This window comes from Ceratosolen solmsi, unplaced genomic scaffold (assembly GCF_000503995.2).
Source record: "Ceratosolen solmsi marchali unplaced genomic scaffold, CerSol_1.0 scaffold35, whole genome shotgun sequence".
NCBI lineage: Eukaryota > Metazoa > Arthropoda > Insecta > Hymenoptera > Agaonidae > Ceratosolen > Ceratosolen solmsi.
Window position 1 is genome coordinate 4,812,028 of NW_011948423.1, and position 22,085 is coordinate 4,834,112.

The 22,085-nt window shown below is 25.7% G+C and overlaps 2 protein-coding genes across 2 annotated transcripts; both read left to right on the forward strand.

The window, feature by feature from the left end:
- The first annotated feature begins 3,183 nt into the window (after positions 1–3,183).
- Positions 3,184–5,922, forward strand: Rbbp5 (retinoblastoma binding protein 5). Its single transcript, XM_011499586.1, has 7 exons — positions 3,184–3,296; positions 3,393–3,418; positions 3,743–3,915; positions 4,005–4,233; positions 4,306–4,761; positions 4,837–5,245; positions 5,679–5,922. The coding sequence occupies exons 1-7, from the start codon at positions 3,278–3,280 to the stop codon at positions 5,762–5,764; spliced, it is 1,398 nt and encodes a 465-aa protein (XP_011497888.1). The 5' UTR covers positions 3,184–3,277; the 3' UTR covers positions 5,765–5,922.
- A 5,622-nt stretch (positions 5,923–11,544) lies between these two features.
- LOC105362213 (arginine/serine-rich protein PNISR) lies at positions 11,545–18,263 on the forward strand. Its single transcript, XM_011499587.1, has 11 exons — positions 11,545–11,825; positions 12,213–12,410; positions 12,498–12,787; positions 12,863–13,079; positions 13,155–13,336; positions 13,714–13,986; positions 14,067–14,169; positions 14,818–14,889; positions 15,514–15,626; positions 16,697–17,000; positions 17,113–18,263. Exons 1-11 carry the CDS (start codon positions 11,705–11,707, stop codon positions 18,156–18,158), a joined length of 2,919 nt encoding a protein of 972 aa, XP_011497889.1. The 5' UTR covers positions 11,545–11,704; the 3' UTR covers positions 18,159–18,263.
- The last annotated feature ends 3,822 nt before the right edge of the window (positions 18,264–22,085 follow it).

Genomic DNA, 22,085 nt, shown 5'->3' on the forward strand with positions numbered 1-22,085 from the left:
CTCTCTTTCTCTCTCTATCTGTCTCACGCACACACACACACTATCTCTCTATCTCCCTATCTATCTATTTATCTCTCTCTCTCTCTCTCTCTCTTAATCTCTATCTCCGGATAAACTTGGAAACTCGATCAAATCGTCTCTTGGAAAAATACGCGAACTCTTGCCGTTATCCCTATAGGCTTTATCCTTGAGGCGTCTCAACGCACAATATTCCAAGAGTGCGTGTGTGTATCGCTATTCGCTATAATATAGCTTAGTCGGTACGGAGTAAAAGCAGAGCTAACGAATTAAGAAAAAAAAAACTACAAACTAAAGAAACGTCTGCACTCGAACGATGATCAGGGCGGTATAACGATTGCGAAAATACGTAATATCTGTAGTCGGCCAGACCGGCGGATCAGCAATTGCAAAGAGCCGGCGAATTGGCCGTTTGAACTAATTGTACCTCCCTTGGCTTAGTGAAAACTTATGCATGCATGTACGTTCAAATCCAGAAACATAGCCTCACACTTAGAGTGTACACATGTAAAGAAAAATGTGTGCGCGCGAAAAATGACTTGTGCCGGTGACGCGCAGGCGCCGCTCTCGTTGCCTGGCAACCTTTTCTCTTTCACTAGGCTGCGACTACAACATGTGTGTATGCATGCATACTGCTTTTACGTTCTGATAACATACTGTATGCTAAGATAGGCATTGTAAATTGTGCAACTGGTTGCCTTATCGTCGCTTATAAATTGATTTATCATGTGACACTTAACATTTTACTTATGCGAAAATTAATATAACAAATATAATAATAATAATAACAATAATAATAACAACAACAACGATAATAACAATTATTAATAAGACGCTAAGGCACTGTTTTTTTTTTTTTAGTGATTAGCACTATTTCTAATATAAATTCTAAATGGGCGTGTATAATATTGACAACAAGTATTTTAAGGATAACTTTTTATTTCATTGCATCCGTGTATATATATATATATATATATCACTATTCTCTCTCCTTTTCTCTTCTTCCCTCCCTCCCGCTCGACCCCCCGTCGTCCATACCGCCCTCTCACGACCCCTCCCATCTTCACTCCTTCGCTCCCTTCAACCCACATTCTCCCTTTCTCTCAATTTCTCTCCTTAATCCAGTTTATAATTTTAAGTACTGCGGTTAACACTGTTGAAAAAATTACGAACGTACGAATTTCTCAATCTAAACCTCCGCTGAAAAACTAAATATACTCTTTTATGCATTAATTAATTATAATATTTCCTCTATAATATTAATAAAAAAAGAGTTGAACATTTTACTTCTCCTATTTTTAAACTGTAATAATTTATTTCCATTTATTATTTATTATTTATTTACTGTTAAAATAAACATTTTCATTTACCTTTCATCTTTATAAAGTACAAAAAGTAAAGCAATAAATATAATTCAATGTAAGGAGATTTCAAATTGTAATTTTTAACATTAGATTCAATCTAAATATTCTCCAAGTAAATTTATTTTCTCTATTCTAATATTATTTTTTAATCAAATTTTATTAATTTGTTAAATATATTCTCCTCATTTTTATACTATTTTACATATAATTATATATTCTTCTTAATATAAATTGATATCGTTGAAGATCATACAATTTTTATAATTTAATTGCTTTCGAATATATAGTTTATGTATTTAATATCACAATGTGTTATTTTTTCAAAAATTACATTTATTTACCGATTTTTTTTAATCTGCAATGCTGAGACGATATTTTCATTTAAAAGAGCCAAAATTATATTAAAATTATTATCCAAATATAGTACTCATATAGAGATATAAAATACGTTGTTATAATTTTACAATATAATTAAATTATTGTTATGATTAAAAAAAATAAGTAAATTATTTTTTATATATATAGAAATACAAATCTGAAATACAAATTTTTTTAGAGTGATTTAAATATCGTAGCCTCTTTTAATAGACGCGGTGATTATAATTTATAGCCATATATATATATATATATATATATATATATATATATATATATATATATATATATATATATATATATATACTTCCTCGTGCAAAATGATCTAAGTTATGATAGAATAAAAATTATCATTGTTTGTTTAATTCAATTCTATGACAATATGTTACAACTAATTAGAATCTAAATGTATGCAAGATATTAAATTCGTTAAATTATAATTATTACAGAATAAGTTTTTATAGTTTTATCATATTAAAATTGGTATTTAGAAATAATGTACCTATGATATAAAATATGTAATTCCATTTAATATAATAATTTATTTATTTCAAAATTGTCGCATGTTTATGCTCATCTAAGATATAGAAAAGAAAAAAATGTAAACTAAATTTATGGTAGGTTAACGTGTCAACTTGACAATATTATAAGAATAATTAGAATGAATGGTATGATGGACGATAAGTGATTTAATATTTATTTATCAAGGCATATCAGGCATGTTCTTTCATGACAAATGAAAAACCTATGAAATTCCATAAATTCTATAAATATTTAATTGTTTTATTTATATATAATTGTTTCTTTTTTTCTTTTCTTTTTTAATAATACTCTTAATTTGATAACCATTAATACAATTTGAATTCTTATTTTGTTTGATTTTAAAATGAGCGCATATAATAAAAACATTATGGTGCACCGTTGTTAATTCTTACTATATACTGATTGGATGTATTAGCAGTTATTGTCCTTCATTTATGTTTATAGAAAATCGAACAAGTGTTTTTAATTTCAAAATATATTTATAGGTTAGTAGAGAATAAAATTGTTAACATATATGGAATATAGATGGAGAAAAATTATTTTATAATTTGGCTACATTCTTTTCGATATTTCATAATTCAAAGATTTTCTTCATTTTCAGAAAATGTCTGGCAGTACATTTTAAAAAATCATTAATGCTCTGATTTCGATAGTAACTGTACATTTATTATTACCATATTCTTATTTTTATATATTAGTCAATGAATAATGGTACAAATAGAAAAATGTCAACTAATGAAACACATTAGAATGGAGTTATGATGTAGATATAATTAATGTTAAAATTTGATTGTTAAGCAGAATAAGTTAATATTTTCTACAATTTTCAATATCAAATATAGATATCTATTCTTACAATTTTTTTTAGATTTTTTATAACTTAATTTTGCATAAGTATTTGGAATGTTATATGACCGATGTTTAGTATAGGTTATTTTGTTTTACCTAAGATAGAGTATTTATGATATTAATATATAATGAATTTAGAACTATTAGGTAAGTGACATATAATTATTTCATATTGTAATTAGCATGTGTAATTAGTAATTTTTTTTTGTGCATTATAAATAATTTTACAATATTTGTTTACAGAATCTTTTGGACAAAATTATCCAGAAGTAAGTATTTATTTTACGTTCTGATATTAGATTCCTTGAATATTACCATATATTTCTATTTTATTTTATTCGTTTATTATTTTTATTTCAAATAAGTCAGATTTAGTTTAAAGTTAGAGAATTAAGGAACAATATATATCCTGTGCATGTACAAGAATCTTAAATAATTGTTAAGCAATATGAACATTAACATAATTAAAACGATAGGCAACTTTAAATAAATTTTAAAGTTTAGTATTTAAAATGTTATTTATATGTAATGTAAAATAATGTGTTTGTAAATTAATATAATATTAATGTGAGTATATTATTTAATTTTTGTAGGAGTTTGATGGAACATTAGATTGCATCTCCCTTGCTGTAACGTGTACATTTAATAAACGAGGTACGCTATTGGCGGTTGGATGTAACGATGGCAGAATTGTGATTTGGGATTTCCTTACAAGAGGTATAGCCAAAATCATTAGCGCTCATGTTCATCCAGTATGTTCATTAAGGTAAAATATTTATATTAGAATGTATGACATAATGAAGTTAATAAGAATGGTAAACAATATTAGTTATACAAATAATTTATTTGTATCAGTTGGTCTCGAAATGGCCATAAACTACTCAGTGCTTCAACAGATAATAACGTATGTATATGGGATGTCTTATCAGGTGAATGTGAACAAAAATATAGATTTCCATCTCCTATTTTAAAAGTTCAATTTCATCCAAGAAATTGGACCAAATTCTTAGTATGTCCGATGAGGCATGCAGCCGTTATCGTAGATATTCAAGGTACCCATCAAGTTGTACCGCTTGATCAAGATGTAAGTTCATATTACAATATACATCGGTAATACAAATTTTCTAATCTTGAATAAATTTACAAATTTTTTTAGAGTGATTTAAATATCGTAGCCTCTTTTAATAGACGCGGTGATTATATTTTTACGGGCAATGGTCGAGGAAGAATTTTAGTTCTTGATGTTGAGTTCTGTTCGGTAAAGGCATCTTACAAAATATCACAAGGTACAGCAAGTAATACAGCTGTTAAAAGTATTGAATTTGCTCGTAGAGGCTCATGTTTTTTAGTAAATACAGCGGATAGGGTAATTCGAGTTTATGATAGTGCAGAAGTTTTAGCATGTGGACAAGATGGACAACCAGAGCCAATACAAAAATTACAGGATCTTGTAAATAAAACAACATGGAAAAAATGCTGTTTTTCTGGAGATGGGGAATATGTATGTGCAGGTTCGGCAAGACAGCATGCATTATATATTTGGGAAAAGAGTATTGGAAATTTACAAAAAATTTTACATGGAACAAAAGGAGAACTTTTACTCGATGTTGTGGTAATATTAAATTTATAAAAAAAAATTGACTGTTTATTAATTAAACATTATTTAAATAAAAATGAAATTTTGTAGTGGCATCCAGTGAGACCTATTATTGCTTCTATATCATCAGGAGTGGTATCAATTTGGGCACAGAATCAAGTAGAGAATTGGTCTGCTTTTGCTCCAGATTTTAAAGAATTAGATGAAAATGTTGAATATGAAGAACGTGAAAGTGAATTTGACATAAGCGATGAAGATAAATCAGTCGTTCAAGGAGAAGAAGCACAGGATGAAGAAATTGAAGTGGATGTTGCTTCTATCGATAGGGTAGCAGCCTTTTGTAGTTCGGATGAAGAAACTGAAGATCAAGAATCATTACAGTTTATACCAATATCACCTGAAGTTGAAGAAAATGAAGAAGCAATTCCCATGTCTCAAGAAATACCAACAAAGAAACATAGATTTCATGACATTGATTTAAAAGGAGCTCCCACCGATGGTATTTTTTTCATTATGTTATATTTTTTTTAACTTGTAAAAACAGTTTGATCGTAATTGATTAAAGAAAAAAGAAAATTCTATCTTATTAGAAAAAATAATAAATTTTTATATTAAAATTTTCATAATTTTAATTTGGTAATTGAATTAATTTTAAAATCAATAGCTTTTAAAATCACCATATTGATACTGCATTATAAATTATTAAAATTTATTTATTTAATAAAAATCGTAGGTTCGTTTTTTAATTTTAATATAAGATTGAGATATAATAGAATCTTTTTAAAGAAATAAATGTTACATATAATGTACATCTTCTATTGCGCTCAAATGATTTGTTATCTTCGTAATTTTATTTATCGGTTGAATTTATTTTTACGTGTCTTTAGTCTATATATTGCCGCTAACAAAAATATATTATTATTTCATTACAGTAATTCATCCTTTGTTTAATAAAGGAAAGGATAAACCTGCTGCTAAAAAGGGCAGACCCAGATTGGAACATCGAAAAGGAAAATAATTTAATATTTTTATACTTATGTTATTCTTTCAACATATTCGTTTACCATACAACTCAAAATTAAAACTTAAGCATACATAAAAATTAATTTTGACCAAACACATTTATATTGCAAATTTTAATCTAACGTTATTTTAATTGATTAAGCTGTATGTATTCCGAGTACTGATTAAATTAACAATATATGTTAACTTACATAAATTATTTTTAAAATAATTTTAAAATTTTATGATTTAAGATAATTTAAAAATTGGTAAATTATAATATGAGAAACCAACCTAAGTCATCCTTATGAACCTAAGAGTATAATTTTTTCACTTTTACTTTTAGTTTTCAACATATTAGTATTATTTATATGATTTAGCAATTCATAAAATATATGATTGTTTCATTGTTTTAAAAGTAAAATAATATTTTTACCGTAAGTATTACATGTATATAATATTTTATATAAATATGAAAACTTCGTATTAAAATACTTTTGAAATTATATCTTAATTTGTATTTCTTTATCGTACAAATATAAGTAATAAAATGTCTTTAGAATTGAATGATTGAAATTCAATTATTTATTATAATATAGTCATTAATTTTTTCTTTAAAATATGAGAATTAAAATAAGTAATGCTTTAATTAAATAATATAATTTGTATGATTTTTTCTAATGTCTTGTTTGTTGCGAATAAATATTACATGATTTAAATCAAATGTTTATTAGCTCAAATGAAATCCATTGAAATATTTATAATATTTATATTAATATTTTGTGATATTTGTAAATAGTTTCTTAATTTCATATTTCATTTTGCTTAAACATTTATCGATAGAATTATTAAATTATTAAATTTTCATCAATATTTTTTTAATCGCAAAGTTTGATTTCTTAACTAAAATATGTGTGATTTAAATTTATATCGATTTGTGGTGAAAAAAAAAGCGATAAATGATATTCGATGACAACCATAATGTAATATAAGTTTATTGTGTTTTAAATGCTTCAAAATAGTTATTCCTTCTATATTTTTTAACACATAAAAATGAAAAAATAATTTATATATAGCGAATTATGGTAGAACACTAATATACTTTAAAATTTATTTACAAATGCTTAGACAAATTATTTTGATAATTATGTTATTTAAAATAAGATTATTTGAAATGTAACGTGCAATAAAAAAAAATACGCACAGAACATTAATTCTTTTAGTTTTGAAAAAACTCACGAAAAATAGAGGCAGTAAGGATCAATGACGTTAGTTTAAATTTCTAAGGAATTTGCTATTCAGGAATAACCAATATTTCCTTTATGACAAAAATGCTTGAAGACAAATACGTGATCGTTAAAAAAATTTAATGTCACTGGTGTAAATATAATTTATTCCATTTTTCAAGTAATATCAGTGCTTCAATTATGTAGTTCTTAAATATTATTTAATTTATATAAATTATGAATTTTATCGTAGATTACTTAATGTTTCAATTTTAAATATTTTTTATATAACCTATAGTTTAATAAAAGTAATAATACTTTTAAATGAACTATGTTTTTTTTTTCTATAAATCTAGTTTAATTAAAATCATATTTTCGTGAAAATTTTTATTGACTTAGTGAATTCATTTTATATTTTAATTATTAAAGATTTATATAGTTTTCATACATGTTATTATACATGATATTATGATATTATACATGTTATATATTGTATAATAGTTAAGATAAGACGAGATTATTCCTATCATAAGATAGAATCAATTATGATGAATGATAGTACAGTATAACTACTTTTAATAATTGTTCGATTTTATTGTTCGTAATAAAGAATAATTTATTGTGTCAAAAATTGCAGTGAAAGAAAGGATATTATCCTCATGTGCACATGGGTGATGATTTTTGACAAAAGAGAATAAAAGTAATTAAATAAAAGAATAAATAATTGCACGCGAGTTTTTAATATAAATTATACCGGAAATATATTATAAATAAATGAATAATACAATAAAATGTTACAGCAATAGAAATAAATTGTGAGCGTGAACATAAAACTTAGTAATAAATAAAATATGTATGTGCAATGTCTAGTAAATAAAACTACATGATGTAATTTGCCAAACATACATATTTAAAAAAGTATTTATCAAAAAATATTAAAATTTTAGCATTAGCCATTCTTATGCTGTTTCATAATTTTCTTTCTTCTTTCTTTATCACATGTTTCTTTGGTTATAGTTCTTACTTTTAATTGCAAATAGTTACTCTTATAATTATTAGAATAATGACATCTCATAACTTGAGCATCTTGTAGTTGTCTTTGATTAAATAAACCCAAAAATTTTTACAAATTTTAATATTTAATGTTTAATATATTATAATTATTTCATTTCGTTTCGTTTGTATGACAGACTGAATCTATCATATTTTACTATGTTAGACCTTATATACTTTCTATTAGTATCACTGTCTTTTTTATTTGAATTCAGATTGATTTAATTATAATAATCTTTTTGACTGTTGAATAAGAACATGTTTTTTTTATTAATTTAATTATATAAATATATCTTGATTTGTTTGTATTTTATGACCATGCCTGTCCAATTATTATTTCTTAAGTGATTCAACTTATTCTGTTATTCATTTAAATTGCCTAACGATTATGTTAAAGTAAAGCAATGCATATCAATTGTCAATGGATTATAATTCAATATAATTTATAGACTATAAGTCAATATAATTAATAACGATATAATATAATTAATTCTACATTAATGTTATCTTTAAATCGTAAATATGGACAAGTTTCGACATTACTAGAAGGACGACAATTTTAAATGCTTCGATGGAAAATTGTGATATTTTATAAAAATTATCGTGTATAGACGAAGTTATCATTTTTCTTAGAGATAATGAAAACTTTGTACTATTCTCTTGCTTGTAGACTATGAGACTTTCTTTTTGTTTAAAAAAATCCGGAAGGGAATTTCGTATGTATAATCTTCTTCAATAAAATAGCATTCACTTTCATAATATTATAATTCATAATTGTATTGTAAACATAATTTGACTAGGTATTTTATTGATGTGTTCTGTTAATAATTGTTTATTTTAATAATTTGTACTGGCATCTTAATTGACATTTATTCTAATTCATTTTATTGGATTTTGTACTATTATCAAATTCAAAGCATTTAGAATTAAATAATGACAAAATACTTTATAAATATTATAAAAAGATTTTTTGTTTCCTTTAGAATATTTTTTTATTAGAATATTCCTTTAGAATAGTTTTTATAATTTCATTTAATTGTGATGTATTTAATTCAATATGTTAAGAAAATTTTAGAATATTAACTCATGTTTAATATATTTTCTAATTTTTAATAAGGTACGGACAATATCAATTAGTATTACTTGATAAGATTTGCTTATTCTTTGGTCTTACATTGCGGTTCCATTGTCACAATTTGCAAGTTTTAACATATCTAAAAACTAAATTGCATCACTGTTTGATGTCCAATTGTTCAATGTATATACCAATATCATTAGCTTATAAATAGTGAATCTAAATAAAAACTATTATGTTATTGGAGTTGATATCCTATTTTTTTTTTTAAATAGTATTTGATATATTTATTGTACGAAAATTACCTTTAAATGTAGGTTATACGTGTAATTACAATTAGTATCATCTATTTCAATGATCATTCATATGAGTGAAATATTACCGAGTGCCAACTAACATTGACCACTTCATCATAGAATTGAATTATATACTTTCATTGAAAAAATTTGAAATTCTATAATTACGTCAAATAAAGGCAATTTAAAATGTGAAGGAAATCCTTAATACTGATAAATATGTAATATTTTTGCCATTTATATTATTTGAGGCATTATTGTATCATAGCACTATAATAATTTTCAGATATCGAGAGACAATTGGAAAATTTACTTATAAACTTAAATATTTGTTTATTATTATATTTATGATCGTCTGATACAATGCCACTACGAAGTGATTATAATTAGTTCATCCTTATTATTTTAATTGCTTGATAAATAATGGTCATAATCTTAACTAGTATTATTGTTGGAATTATTTAAATTATCATTGTTTTCAATCTCTATTATTATTTACATATCCACTTAGTTCGTACTACTCTGCATAAAGTATATAATCACTATAAAATTTAGGAGCTGGTTAAGATCCTGATTTGGTGTAGATTATAATGTAAATTTTTGTATTAAAAACACTATTTCCAGAATATAAGTCATTTAGATATTTACGATTCTTTAGCAAAAGAATTTACTTTATTGTTACTAAATTTGTTTCAGAGATTTTATTCTGGAACAAAGTGTTGAAGTTAACTTTATAGCAAAGTATGCATTGAATATCATAAATTATAATATATAAATTATTGAGATAATAAATATCATCGATTCATTCTGTTGCGATAATCTTCAAACATACAAATACACACGATTTAACATCAATTTAAATATAAAAAATAAAATATTAATATCAAGTAAACATGGATTTCTGATGTATTCTTAACATTAGTGCGTGTGCGCGCGAGCGTGTGTGTGTGACTCTGGAGTTATTCAATTGCAAAAATAGCATTTAGATTTTGGATTTCTGCATGCGGATATATTACGATTTATCCGTTGCGCATGCTCAATTTTACAAAAATTCCAACATTAATCCATATTATTATTACATAGAAAATTGTTAAATTTAATTTAAATTTAGAAAAATTAGTATTAAAACCAACTGCGATATAATTATTAAAGCGTAGTTTTTAGCAATTTTTATATTGAAAAATTTGTGTATATATATATATATATATATATATAGAGAGAGAGAGAGAGAGAGAGAGAGAAAGAGAGAGAGATTTAATTTGTTTACTCGCAATGTTAGGGCATTTTTAAAATAAATATTTTTAGAAAGTGCAGCCAAGAATGCCTTGACGATAGTCACTGTTTTATTATGAAAGTCCGAAATGAGTGGGCAGTAAATCTCGTCAGTCTAATAAAAATTTACAGTGTTCTTGTAATATTAAAGACGAAAGTGGAAAGTTTGCTGAATAAAAGTTTTGAAATTTCCCAGGCTTTCGTTCCGCGAATGTGCGCATGTTCGAATTAGTTTATCGAAATATCACTGGTTTAATCGCAACTATGTACTTCGAAGTTCATTGCATTACCAAGTCGTGACTGCCGACGTAAATTACGTTTGGTATTGTACACCTTTTGTATATGCTATATAAGTTAAACAATTCTGTCTCATTTTTACATCTCAGCTTGCATCTATCACATTTAGTGCATATCCCCTGTTATAATTAAACTCAAATATCTTCAGTGTTGTATTATATTAATGTAGTGTGTTTTTCTATAGTAGTATGAAGTATAAAAATTTAATTAAAGCGGATAACGAAAAGCAAAAAATTATTCAATCTTTAATTTATATGAGCTTTCTGCAAAACCTTTTGTATGAACTCTGTTGTTTACTCAAAAAACAAAAGCATTCAATAAATAATATTGAATATATGTATTCACACATGCGTATATGCATTTGGATATAATTGTCATTCGTTAATGTTATATATGAAGATTTTTACATACGCATCTATGAATGAATAGATGATAATGGAATGAATATTTTGAAGTACAGATATATATATATATATATATACATGCATATATATATATATATATATATATATGTATATGTATATATATGTGCATATATATAGATATGTATGTACTTAAATACATATACAATAGTATTAACTGAAGCTTTATTGCTTGCTTACTATTTGTCAATATTTTCCATTTCAAAATGTTGAGTTCTATTTTGGACTATTATTTAGTGAACAAGTGCTATTAGAAGCCTAAGGTATACATATGAAAAAATCTTATAATTAAAGAGACCATAAATTTGGTGCTGTATGCCTCATGTACAGGCACATGCATCAATGAAGATGAGCGGTGAAATGTTTGAGGGTAAGGATTATCCAACTCAGTGGGCTTTGAATCCCTCTACTTACCAAAAAATGAATAGCGATCAAGGTAATCAAAGTAAAAAAGGAGAAACAGAAAACTTAATTAAATAAGAAGTAAAGTAGCCTAAGTAGTATTATTTCAATTACATGTATTTAATAATTAAAGACCATTTATTATTGTAATAATAAAGTTGACACATCTATACTCATTCAAACCTATATATATATATATATATATATATATATATATATATATATATATATATATATATATATATATATATATATGCATATATATGCATATATATAATTTTTTTTTTCTTTTATATGATAAATTTGAGAGATAAAGAATTTTTTTTTTTTTTTTATGTAAAAATATTTAAGTTTTCTGATATTATTTGTGTAATAGGGAAATGTTTAAGAATATAACCTTTAAGAATATAAATCTTTGTAGTGGATTGGGCAGCTTTAGCACAGCAATGGATCAAAATGAAAGAAACTACTGTTCCGCCTGCGCCGCCGCCTCCACCCATTTTACAAGGATTGCAAGGTAATTCATCGAGCGATGGTGGAGGTGAAGCACCAATGGATATGGACACTAAGGATGATGATATCCCGCCAGCTCCACCGGCTCCAATTATCAGTGGAACAGGTATTCAATTTTTCTATAAAAATTAAAGTTATAATCGTCTTGTTTTACATTTTGATTCTAAAAGAATTATACTTAATTACTTTATAGATGGTTGGAATCAGTGGAATCAATGGGGGGGTCATTGGAATCAAGCCAATGTTGGCATGCCAACTAGCAATTGGGAATGGAATAATCTTCCTGGGGAACCAGATGGAAAATCTCTTGGAATTTCAAATGTCCCTAATAATGCAATTATTCCACCTCCAGCGCCAACTATTTCTTCTAGTAGTTCAACGTTTAGTAATCACTGTGCCCCGTCCCCTGCCGTACCATCAGTACCACCTCCTTCGTTTGCATATAATACTTTGTCCATGGGTCAAACACAATTTAGCAACCAAGTAAGATCTTGATTTTCTCAGCATTGTCTACTTGTCAATCGACTTATTTTTTAATATCTACCTTTCTTAATACAGGTCCCTAACAATAATTTTTGGAACGAGCAACAACATTCTGTCATTCCAGTGAATACAATGTCTGTTCCACCATCATCCTTTATGAAAGGAATGCGTCCAAATAGCAATAGAATTCCATTGGTTACACCAAATAGTACATTGGCAGCAACGGATGTAATGTCAAGAAATCGAGACGTAAGGGATAGAACACCCGAGGATGAACTTACAACTACATTAGGTATTTAAATAATTAATGAATTTCATTATATTTATTAATATTGTAATTTTACATTAACGTGTTATTAATCTTTAGATACTGTAAAACGACGACAATTACCAGCTTGGATTCGCGAGGGTCTTGAGAAAATGGAAAGAGAAAAGCAAAAGGCCGTTGAACGCGAGAGACAAGAAATTCTTCGAAAGCAGGAGATCGAAGCCCGTAAAAAAATTGAAGATCAAGCCCGTGCTGTTCTCAATCCTAGTAAAAGTAAATTTGTAAGTATTAACCATAAATCTTAAAACAGATAAGAAATTCAAAACTAATGAAAGAGGTTATTATTATTATTTTATATTTTTAATAATTTTTTAATAATTAGTACTATAAAATATATTTTGTCATCCAAAAGGGCTACATAATAAAGTACAGTATTTAGATTAAATATTTTAAATTAAATTAGTCACCTCAATATTACAATGGAAATGAAATTTTGAAAAACAACAATGACTAATTATTATATTAACATGATTTAAATACAAGAATTTGTTTCAAATATGACTAAACTATCAATAGTCGATTGATTAAAATTTTTAAAAGTGAAATTTATTATATTATAAAAACTTATATATTATAAAAAATATTTTTAATATTTTAGGATTCTGATTCAGAAAAAGAAGCTACAGAGCATGAATATGATGATGATAATAAAGTAGACAGTAATAGTAACGAAGATAAACCAATAGATAATTCTGAACCACGAAGTCCAGATCTTATGCGTCCGAGAAAAACACGATTTCATGATGCAACTTCACCTGTCGTACATTCTCGTACAATAGTATCTACTAGTAAACAGAAAAATTCTGACGATACCATTTCATTTACTGGATCAATTGTACGACAAAATAAAGAGGAAATTTTAGAAAACTTGGTGAGTTTAGATCAATAACAAAACAATGTCTTATAATGCAACTATTAATTTCCATTTTTTCCATGTTTGTCATTATTCAGATGCTTAAGGTTCGTAGATCACTTACAGAAATTTTACTAGAAGTGACGAACGATGAAATTGGTTCGGTATGTAAAGAGATCTGGAAACGTTCTTGTAATAAAGGTAAAATCATATTCGTTTATTTCTTACTTAAAAGAATTATTCACTAAATTATGATACGACAGCTAATTAGACGAGTCATTATTATTCATATTTATAACTTTATTATAAATATTTTTTGCTTCTTTTTGATTTGTTAATGATTAGCCTTATAATATAGTTTAATATATTGTTCTAAAAAGATCATAACTACAAATTTTTTATGTATACAATTCTTATTATCGAAGCTTAATAGTAAGATCATAGAAGAATATCAAGTAATTTATGTGAATTTTTAAAAAAAGTTAATGTACATTTGGCCTATGATATAATTAATAAAAATATTGATTACAATATTTCATAGAGAAATTTTTCAAAATATCTCGTCTGTAAAATTTTGACTTTTAAAATTTAATATCATACTATCATCGTATTATTAAAATAATTTTATAGATAGATTTAATTTATTTTATATTATTTCATGTAATATTATTTTTAAATCTATGTAATACTGCACATTAAAAAGGTATTCTTGTGAAATTATATAGATTTCAAAAATATTATCGGTGGCTAAACTAGTGTAATAATCAAAAAATTAAAACTTGTGTAGTACTAACAAGTTTATTAATACTGTAAAGTACTGCTAGTAATTTAAAAAATATATACAAAAAGCTTCTATAGGAAAAACCTCGATACATACATCCCAGAACACAGCTCCACTCGCCCAGATAACACGCAAGCTTGGTAAGTATATTGTAGACGAGTGCATTTTCACAATAGTATTTTAAATAGGAAAGAAATTAATTTTTTATCTTCTAATAATTTAGTAATTATATAAAAATAAGATAGCAGAAATTATAATTGAAGTGATTTACGTACTTTTATCCATTCTAATTTGCTTTTGTGTACATTTTTAGTTTTTAAATAATTTAATTTAAAAATATAAGTTTCATTATGCAGTTATATGCAAATATACAAGTATACAAGTATACATAACATTCTTTATAAAGAAGGAAATATTACTGAATTGACGAAATTACTTGGAATTACTAAAAATAAATGAAATTTAATTTACGTTTTAATAAATTTAATAAAAATTGAATATCCCAAATTAGTTATAAAATATATATAATTTGAATTAACATATCTTATCTTATTTTTTTTTTTATAAATAGTAAATTTTTCTTCAATAAAATCGTAAATTTTAAAATATTTATTTAGTCCCCTTACTTATGTTTCATGCTATTGTTGAATAAGATTATATATTTCTTATCCATAGTTTATTCATTTCCTATTTATATACTTTCATCCATATATACTGTTCTAGATAATAATAAATTAATGTTCAAAATATATATTGAATTATAGGTTTGGGCATTTATGGTGATAGTAATAGTGATTCGGATGAAGAACATGTATCGCAACATGAGCATCTGCAACAACAAAGTTCTTGCGAGAATGACAGTGAGGAGGAGTTAAAGGTACATAAAGTTAACGTAATAGTACTCAAGCTTTTTAACAATATTCAATCAAAGTTTCATCTACAGTTATTGTTTTAGCATAAAAAATTTGAATTCATTATTTAAAGAAGTGACTTATTAGATTGATATAACAAAAATATGTGTATTCATATTTAAGATTTAAGTAAAAATAAAGCTTACAACTGCAAATAAATTTAATTTCAACGTTATCTATATGTAATATGTATATGTATATGTATATATATATATATATTATATGTATAAATAAATTTTTAATTTCTTTTAATCAAAGTTATTTAGTAAAAAATTTCTGATAAACATGCCAATCTCAATGAATATACTATTAATGTATATATATATATATATATATATATATCTTTTATTATTATTGTATATTTTATAAGTTTAACTTTATTCTATAAAGTTTGAATTATCATAAAATAATTTTATATGTAACTAATACAGTTGAAAATCATAAAAATATTAACCCCAAGATATAGTATAAGATTAAATGTGAATATAATGTGCCTTGATTATAATTAATTTTATATTATTTTTGAATATTGTCATAACCATAGTACATGCTAAATTAGTAAAAATTCATTGGTATATCGAGAAAACGTCCATTCAACTTATCAATTATAGGAAATTTTATAAATGCTAATTTATAATATAATATAACATTTGAATGATTACGATATTATATTCAATTTTATTACCAATCAGTTTATGATTTATATAACGTATTTAACTAATCCAATATTGCATAATGTAACGATGTTTTTCTACACTTATTATATGATTATTTTGTATGTTTAAACAATAACTGTTTGTTATAAAACTTTGAATAATATTTGTCAATGATAATTTGAATAGAAATTCATTGGATAAAAGCTCTATATTGTAGGAAAAAATATATTTTTTTTTTAAATAAAATAAAATAAAAATCAGATTTTAAAATATGATGTTTATAAATAATTAAAAATATCTTGCCTTAATGATTCAATAGTTATTTGAAATTGTATTTATCGTTGAATCGAATAATGTAAATTATGAGAATTTTTGTTCAGGATACCCTGAAACGACGACAACAGGCTTTCCGTAAAACTGAAGCTGAAATCGAGGCTCGTCTTGCTCAAGAAGATGAAGAACAAGAAGGCAAAGAGGATGAAGAACACGCGAAGACAGTACAGCCAGAGCATCAAGAAGGAAGCAGAGAAGAAGAGGAAAGAAGGAAAAAGGATAATGAATTGGTAAGGAACGAACAAACGACAAAGGAAAAGAAAAAGAGTAGAACAGAAAGAGTTGGTAGAGGAGCGGAAAACCGCATAAAAAAGGATAATAATATGGGTAATACTAGCTGCTCAGAAACAGGTATGTGTTATTAAATATAAAAAATAAATGAATAAAACAATAAATCAATAAATAAGTATAGTCTGCCTTAAATGAAAATTGTGATAAATAACAAGTGTCGCACTCTCTATAGTTGACAATGAAAAAGATATGGTATACGGTAATGAGAGAAAATCATCGGAGATTCGGTCGAGCGATAATAGAAGTGTCAGCGGTGGCAGCAGACATACATTAACTTCAAAATCAACAGTAACTGATACCGATAGGCTCGGTAGTTGCGTTACTCGAGGAGACGAGTCGTCCAGTTCTGAAAGTGCAAGCCAAAGCAATTTATCAAAACGGACCACACATTATAATAATAATAGCAATAAGAATAATAAAAGTTTCTCATCGCGTAAGAAGGGGGCACGATATTCCGAAAATGTAAAAAATCGTTCGTCGAGTCGAAGCAGATCCAGAAGTAGAAATAAGTACTCTTCTAGGGAAGATTCATGCGAATCATCTCGGTCTTCCAAGACAGATGCAGCCTCAACTGTTAACAGTAGTACCGGAGGTGGGCTGGGCAACTCAAGTGGAAATATAAATAGCAGTTTGTCCTTGAGCAAGAAATACAAAAGGAATTCGCGTAAAAATACTGATAAACAATATTATAAATCCAGATCCAGGTCAACCTCTCGGTCCGTATCCCGTTTTCATTCTGAATCCAGATCAAGGTCTCATTCTGAATCGAGTTCCAGATCCAGATCGAAATATAAGCATTCGCGATCGCCATCACACTCAAATTCTCACAGACGTCGTCGTAGCCGAGATCATCGCCTACGATCCCGCTCCCATACACGAACACGAACACGAACGCGAACACGAACACGAACACGAACACGAACACGGACTCGCTCTCGCACTCGATCTCGATCTCGTTCTCGATCTAGATCTAGATCTAGATCTAGATCCCGATCTCGTAAGCGTTCAAGGTCCTCTTACAGCCATAAAAACACTGCTACTGGAAGTGGAATTGGATCTGGAACTACCAGAAAACGCGATACTCGTTCGCGATCTGTAGACCGTACAAGACGCTCAAGATCCAATACCCGAAATTCGAGAAGCTATTATTATCGCCAGCATTCTCATTATCGTCGTGATCGAGATGGTAAGAAGTCGACGCATGGCTACCAGGACTGATCGTGCACCTGCTTTCAACTGAACAAAAGGTTGTATTAATATAAGAATCATTATTTAACATTCTACTCTACTAATACGGCTTACTAATGTACAACATTTAGGCTATAAATTTAATATGGTATTGCTTTCAATTATGCTTTACTTGGATTCTGGTTTTTTTTTTTTTTTTTATTTTTATTTTGATTTTTATTTTGTTTTTATTCTTGTAAAACATTTTTTTTTTTTTTTTTAATCTCCTTTATTCAATATTGTCCTACTACAATTACAAAATTTGATAAAAGTGTCTGTGAATTTTATTATTTAATTTAAACACTATTTGCATATTCTGTTGTAATTTTTTGTATAGCGCTTGTCAAAGTGTGTATGTGATGTGTTCAACCGTATGATGATCTCATTTTATTTTCAAGAAGTTTTATGGGATAAGAATTGGGACGTTTTTATTTATTTTTGCTTATACAATTTACTGACGGGTGAATAAAGTATTAATGGCATTCATCCGCGCGTATGATTATAAAGAAACTTAAATAAGTTTCATTCGTGAACTTATCTCTCCTAAATAATAAAAATATTCCTTGCTTTTGTCGACTTTACTTCTTATTCAAGCTCTATCGTTATTATTGCTAGGCATATTCGAGAAATTTAAATTTAAACTTTTTTGTTTGTTTTTTTTTGTTTTTGTTTTTTTTTTTTTTTGTTTTGTTTGTTTGTTTGTTTGTTTTTTGTATTTATGCAAATATTTTGGAAAATAAAATTTTATTAATTATCCAATTCTTATTACAACAAATATTTTAATTCAAATAAAAATTAAAAAACGAATCTATTATTGTAAGAGAATACTAAATATTAAAATAATTTTATAAATAATAGAAAGAAAAAAAATTATATATATATATATATATATATATATATATATATATATATATATATATGTATTACATTGAATATGTGTGTATTAAAATGTAAAGTGGTACAATCGTAAATGATTTGCACGAAAATTATTTTATAAACTCTTGGAACAGATCTGCACTTAATAATTATTTAATCTTATATATTCTAATATACACGTTTTAGCTAATTTGACTTATGGAACTTTAAGCAATGAGAAAATGATGAAAAACAAAACGTAGATTTAATCGATACAATTATACTTGATATACTTGATTGTACGAAATATTGAAGTTACAAATATTAATAATACTTTAATATATTGCTATACTTTTATTTATATATATATATATATATATATATTTTTTTTTTAACAAAATTATTATCCTAATATATACAGCTAATATCTATTCGTTTAAATTTTACAATTTTACAATTAAATTTTAATAAAAATACACGACAATGAAAGCTTTTATGATATAAATTAGACATGCATGCTACAATTTTATATAAAATTGCATATATCGTATTCATTGTCATAAATCATTGATGATTCAAGTTTATGTGTGAAATAATAAAATATATATATTTTATAAGTATTTATCTTAATTTGTAATTTAAAATATGATCAATTGTTTCTGAGAAAGAAATTAAATTTTATAAATTCGACAAAACAATGATCTTGTGTAACAAATTGAAAGTGCCAAATTTTGCAAATTTGTTTTAGAAATAAAGTAAGTATACTATTGCACAAAGAGTGTATAACAAAAAAAAAAAAAAAAAAAAAAAAAAAAAAAAGTTCACATTAGAGAAGTAATACGTTAGAAAACTTGGATGTGCGTGTAATTTAATATATATATATATATAAAAGTTTAATATACATAAAAAGGGTGAAATTATTAATATGGACGATAGTCTTGCACGCAAATGGCCAAACTAAAAACAATATGTGTAAAATAATAAATATTTATAATACACGAAGGTTAATATAATCTATTTACTTTTCGAGAGTTGGGGTATAATTTATCTGTATACCTTTTTAAAAAAGTTATATATGTTTATGATACGTTTAATTTATTAAATTATTTCATCTCCAGTTATATATAAAATAGTGAATTATTTTTTATTCCACTATTTTCGTGATAATGTGGCGAAGTGATAAGTTCATTAATAAGGCAGGAATTAATGCTCTATTGTAATTGTATTCTGACTCATAAGAAAGGAAAATTATTGCTATTGTTTTGATTGTTCTAAGAATGGCGTATTCGAAGCTTGAAAGCCCAGTATTTCGGATGCCAAGATGAGATTTGAGGCCGAGGTCATGAAAGGAATGAATACTTTGACAAATTGCAAGCAATATTATACCGTTATACCGTTGTATTGCTTTAAAAAATATATATTAATTCAATGATGAATAAAGTATTTTTAAAGAAAAGCAAGTCTAATAATATATTATAGAATTATAGTCCATACAGGGAGGTCATAAAATCATATTGTTTTGTTAATGGAAGACATTGGAATTGTGTTGAAAATAATCGAAGCGATTAATGTAAGATTTTGTAAATGAGCACATATACATATATTCAGTATTTTACTTTCCTCGCTTTTCGAATAATTAATACTAATAATTGTATCGTAATAATATAATACAATATAGTAAGAGTGATGAAATAATGTTTTTATTATATTAGAAAAATAACTTTTAGCATCGAAATAATAACTTTATTAATTAATATTTTTACTGTGCTTATTGCCTAGTACTTTTATTATATTATCTTATAGTTTCTGCATTTCATATTTAGGAATTTTTAATTAAATATTGTAACAATATAATTATAACATAAAAATGTTATATAAATATTTTCACGCCTCTCAACAAAATGTACAATTGTCAATTTTACAAAAAATTATTAATTTCTAAATCTATGCAAGAATTTATTTTGATTTATGCATTTTCTAAACACTGGAATTTCATCCTTTAAAGATAAAAATATAATATGCTTTAAAGGTATAAACTATACTCTTACCTTTAAAATAGAATACCCAAAGCTTTTAACTTTCAAAATTAATAAAAAATTCATTAAATTTTTCTTTCTTCATTTACTATCGACAACTTTATCTAACTCATTTCTGCTTATAATTTGTGTGATTTATTTTGATGAAATTACATTATAATAGTATTTTGAAATATCATTAAAATTTAATTTAATAATAATACAAGCCGTAATTAAAAGTACATACGTTGCAGACAATTCGTAACAAAAACTAAATCTTTATGTATATACTATTTTATAAATTATGTTTTAGCGCAAGGTGATATCAATCGTTGTTCATTTGTTAATAATTAAACGTTTGAATGTATCGGATTATTGTTTCCGGTATTCTCAAAAACGATATACATACCTTGAAATTAAAATATTTTTGTGCTGTGGTTGTCAAAACATCGTAAGCTCCAATAGCCTCGCTTTAATCAAATAATTTAAAGATCTTATCAAAAGTAATGTTATAAGCATACGTGAAACGTTATCAAATAATATTTTAATGGCGTAACAAATATTTTTGAAATAATTGTACCGTTTGAAACATTTAATAGGTAAGATAAGTTTTAATGTTAGTAGACAAATGACGTGTTAAACTATTAATGTTTTTGTAAAAGAAAAAAGTACTGCAGAATTGTAGTTTCGTTTATATTAAAAATATAATCGGATTTGATAAATTTATGAATAATTTTATTGTTTATATAAATTCCAGATATTACGCTGAAAAATTATATAAAAATTTTCAGTTTCGTATTGCGTAGTACAGTATTATTCATTTTCTTTAACCTGCTTGAAATTTGATTTAAGATATTTGTTTTGAAAGTGATGTAACATTAAATTATTCTCATATCTGTAAGCTCTTGTCAAATTTGTTAACATAATTTTCGAAAATTTGCTCAAATTAAGGCAAATTTTTTAAATCGTACATCGTGATTATTCGAGGGAAGAATGAAGATGCTATTTATTGGTTTTTTTTTGGTGAACCATAACGTTAAAAGAGATT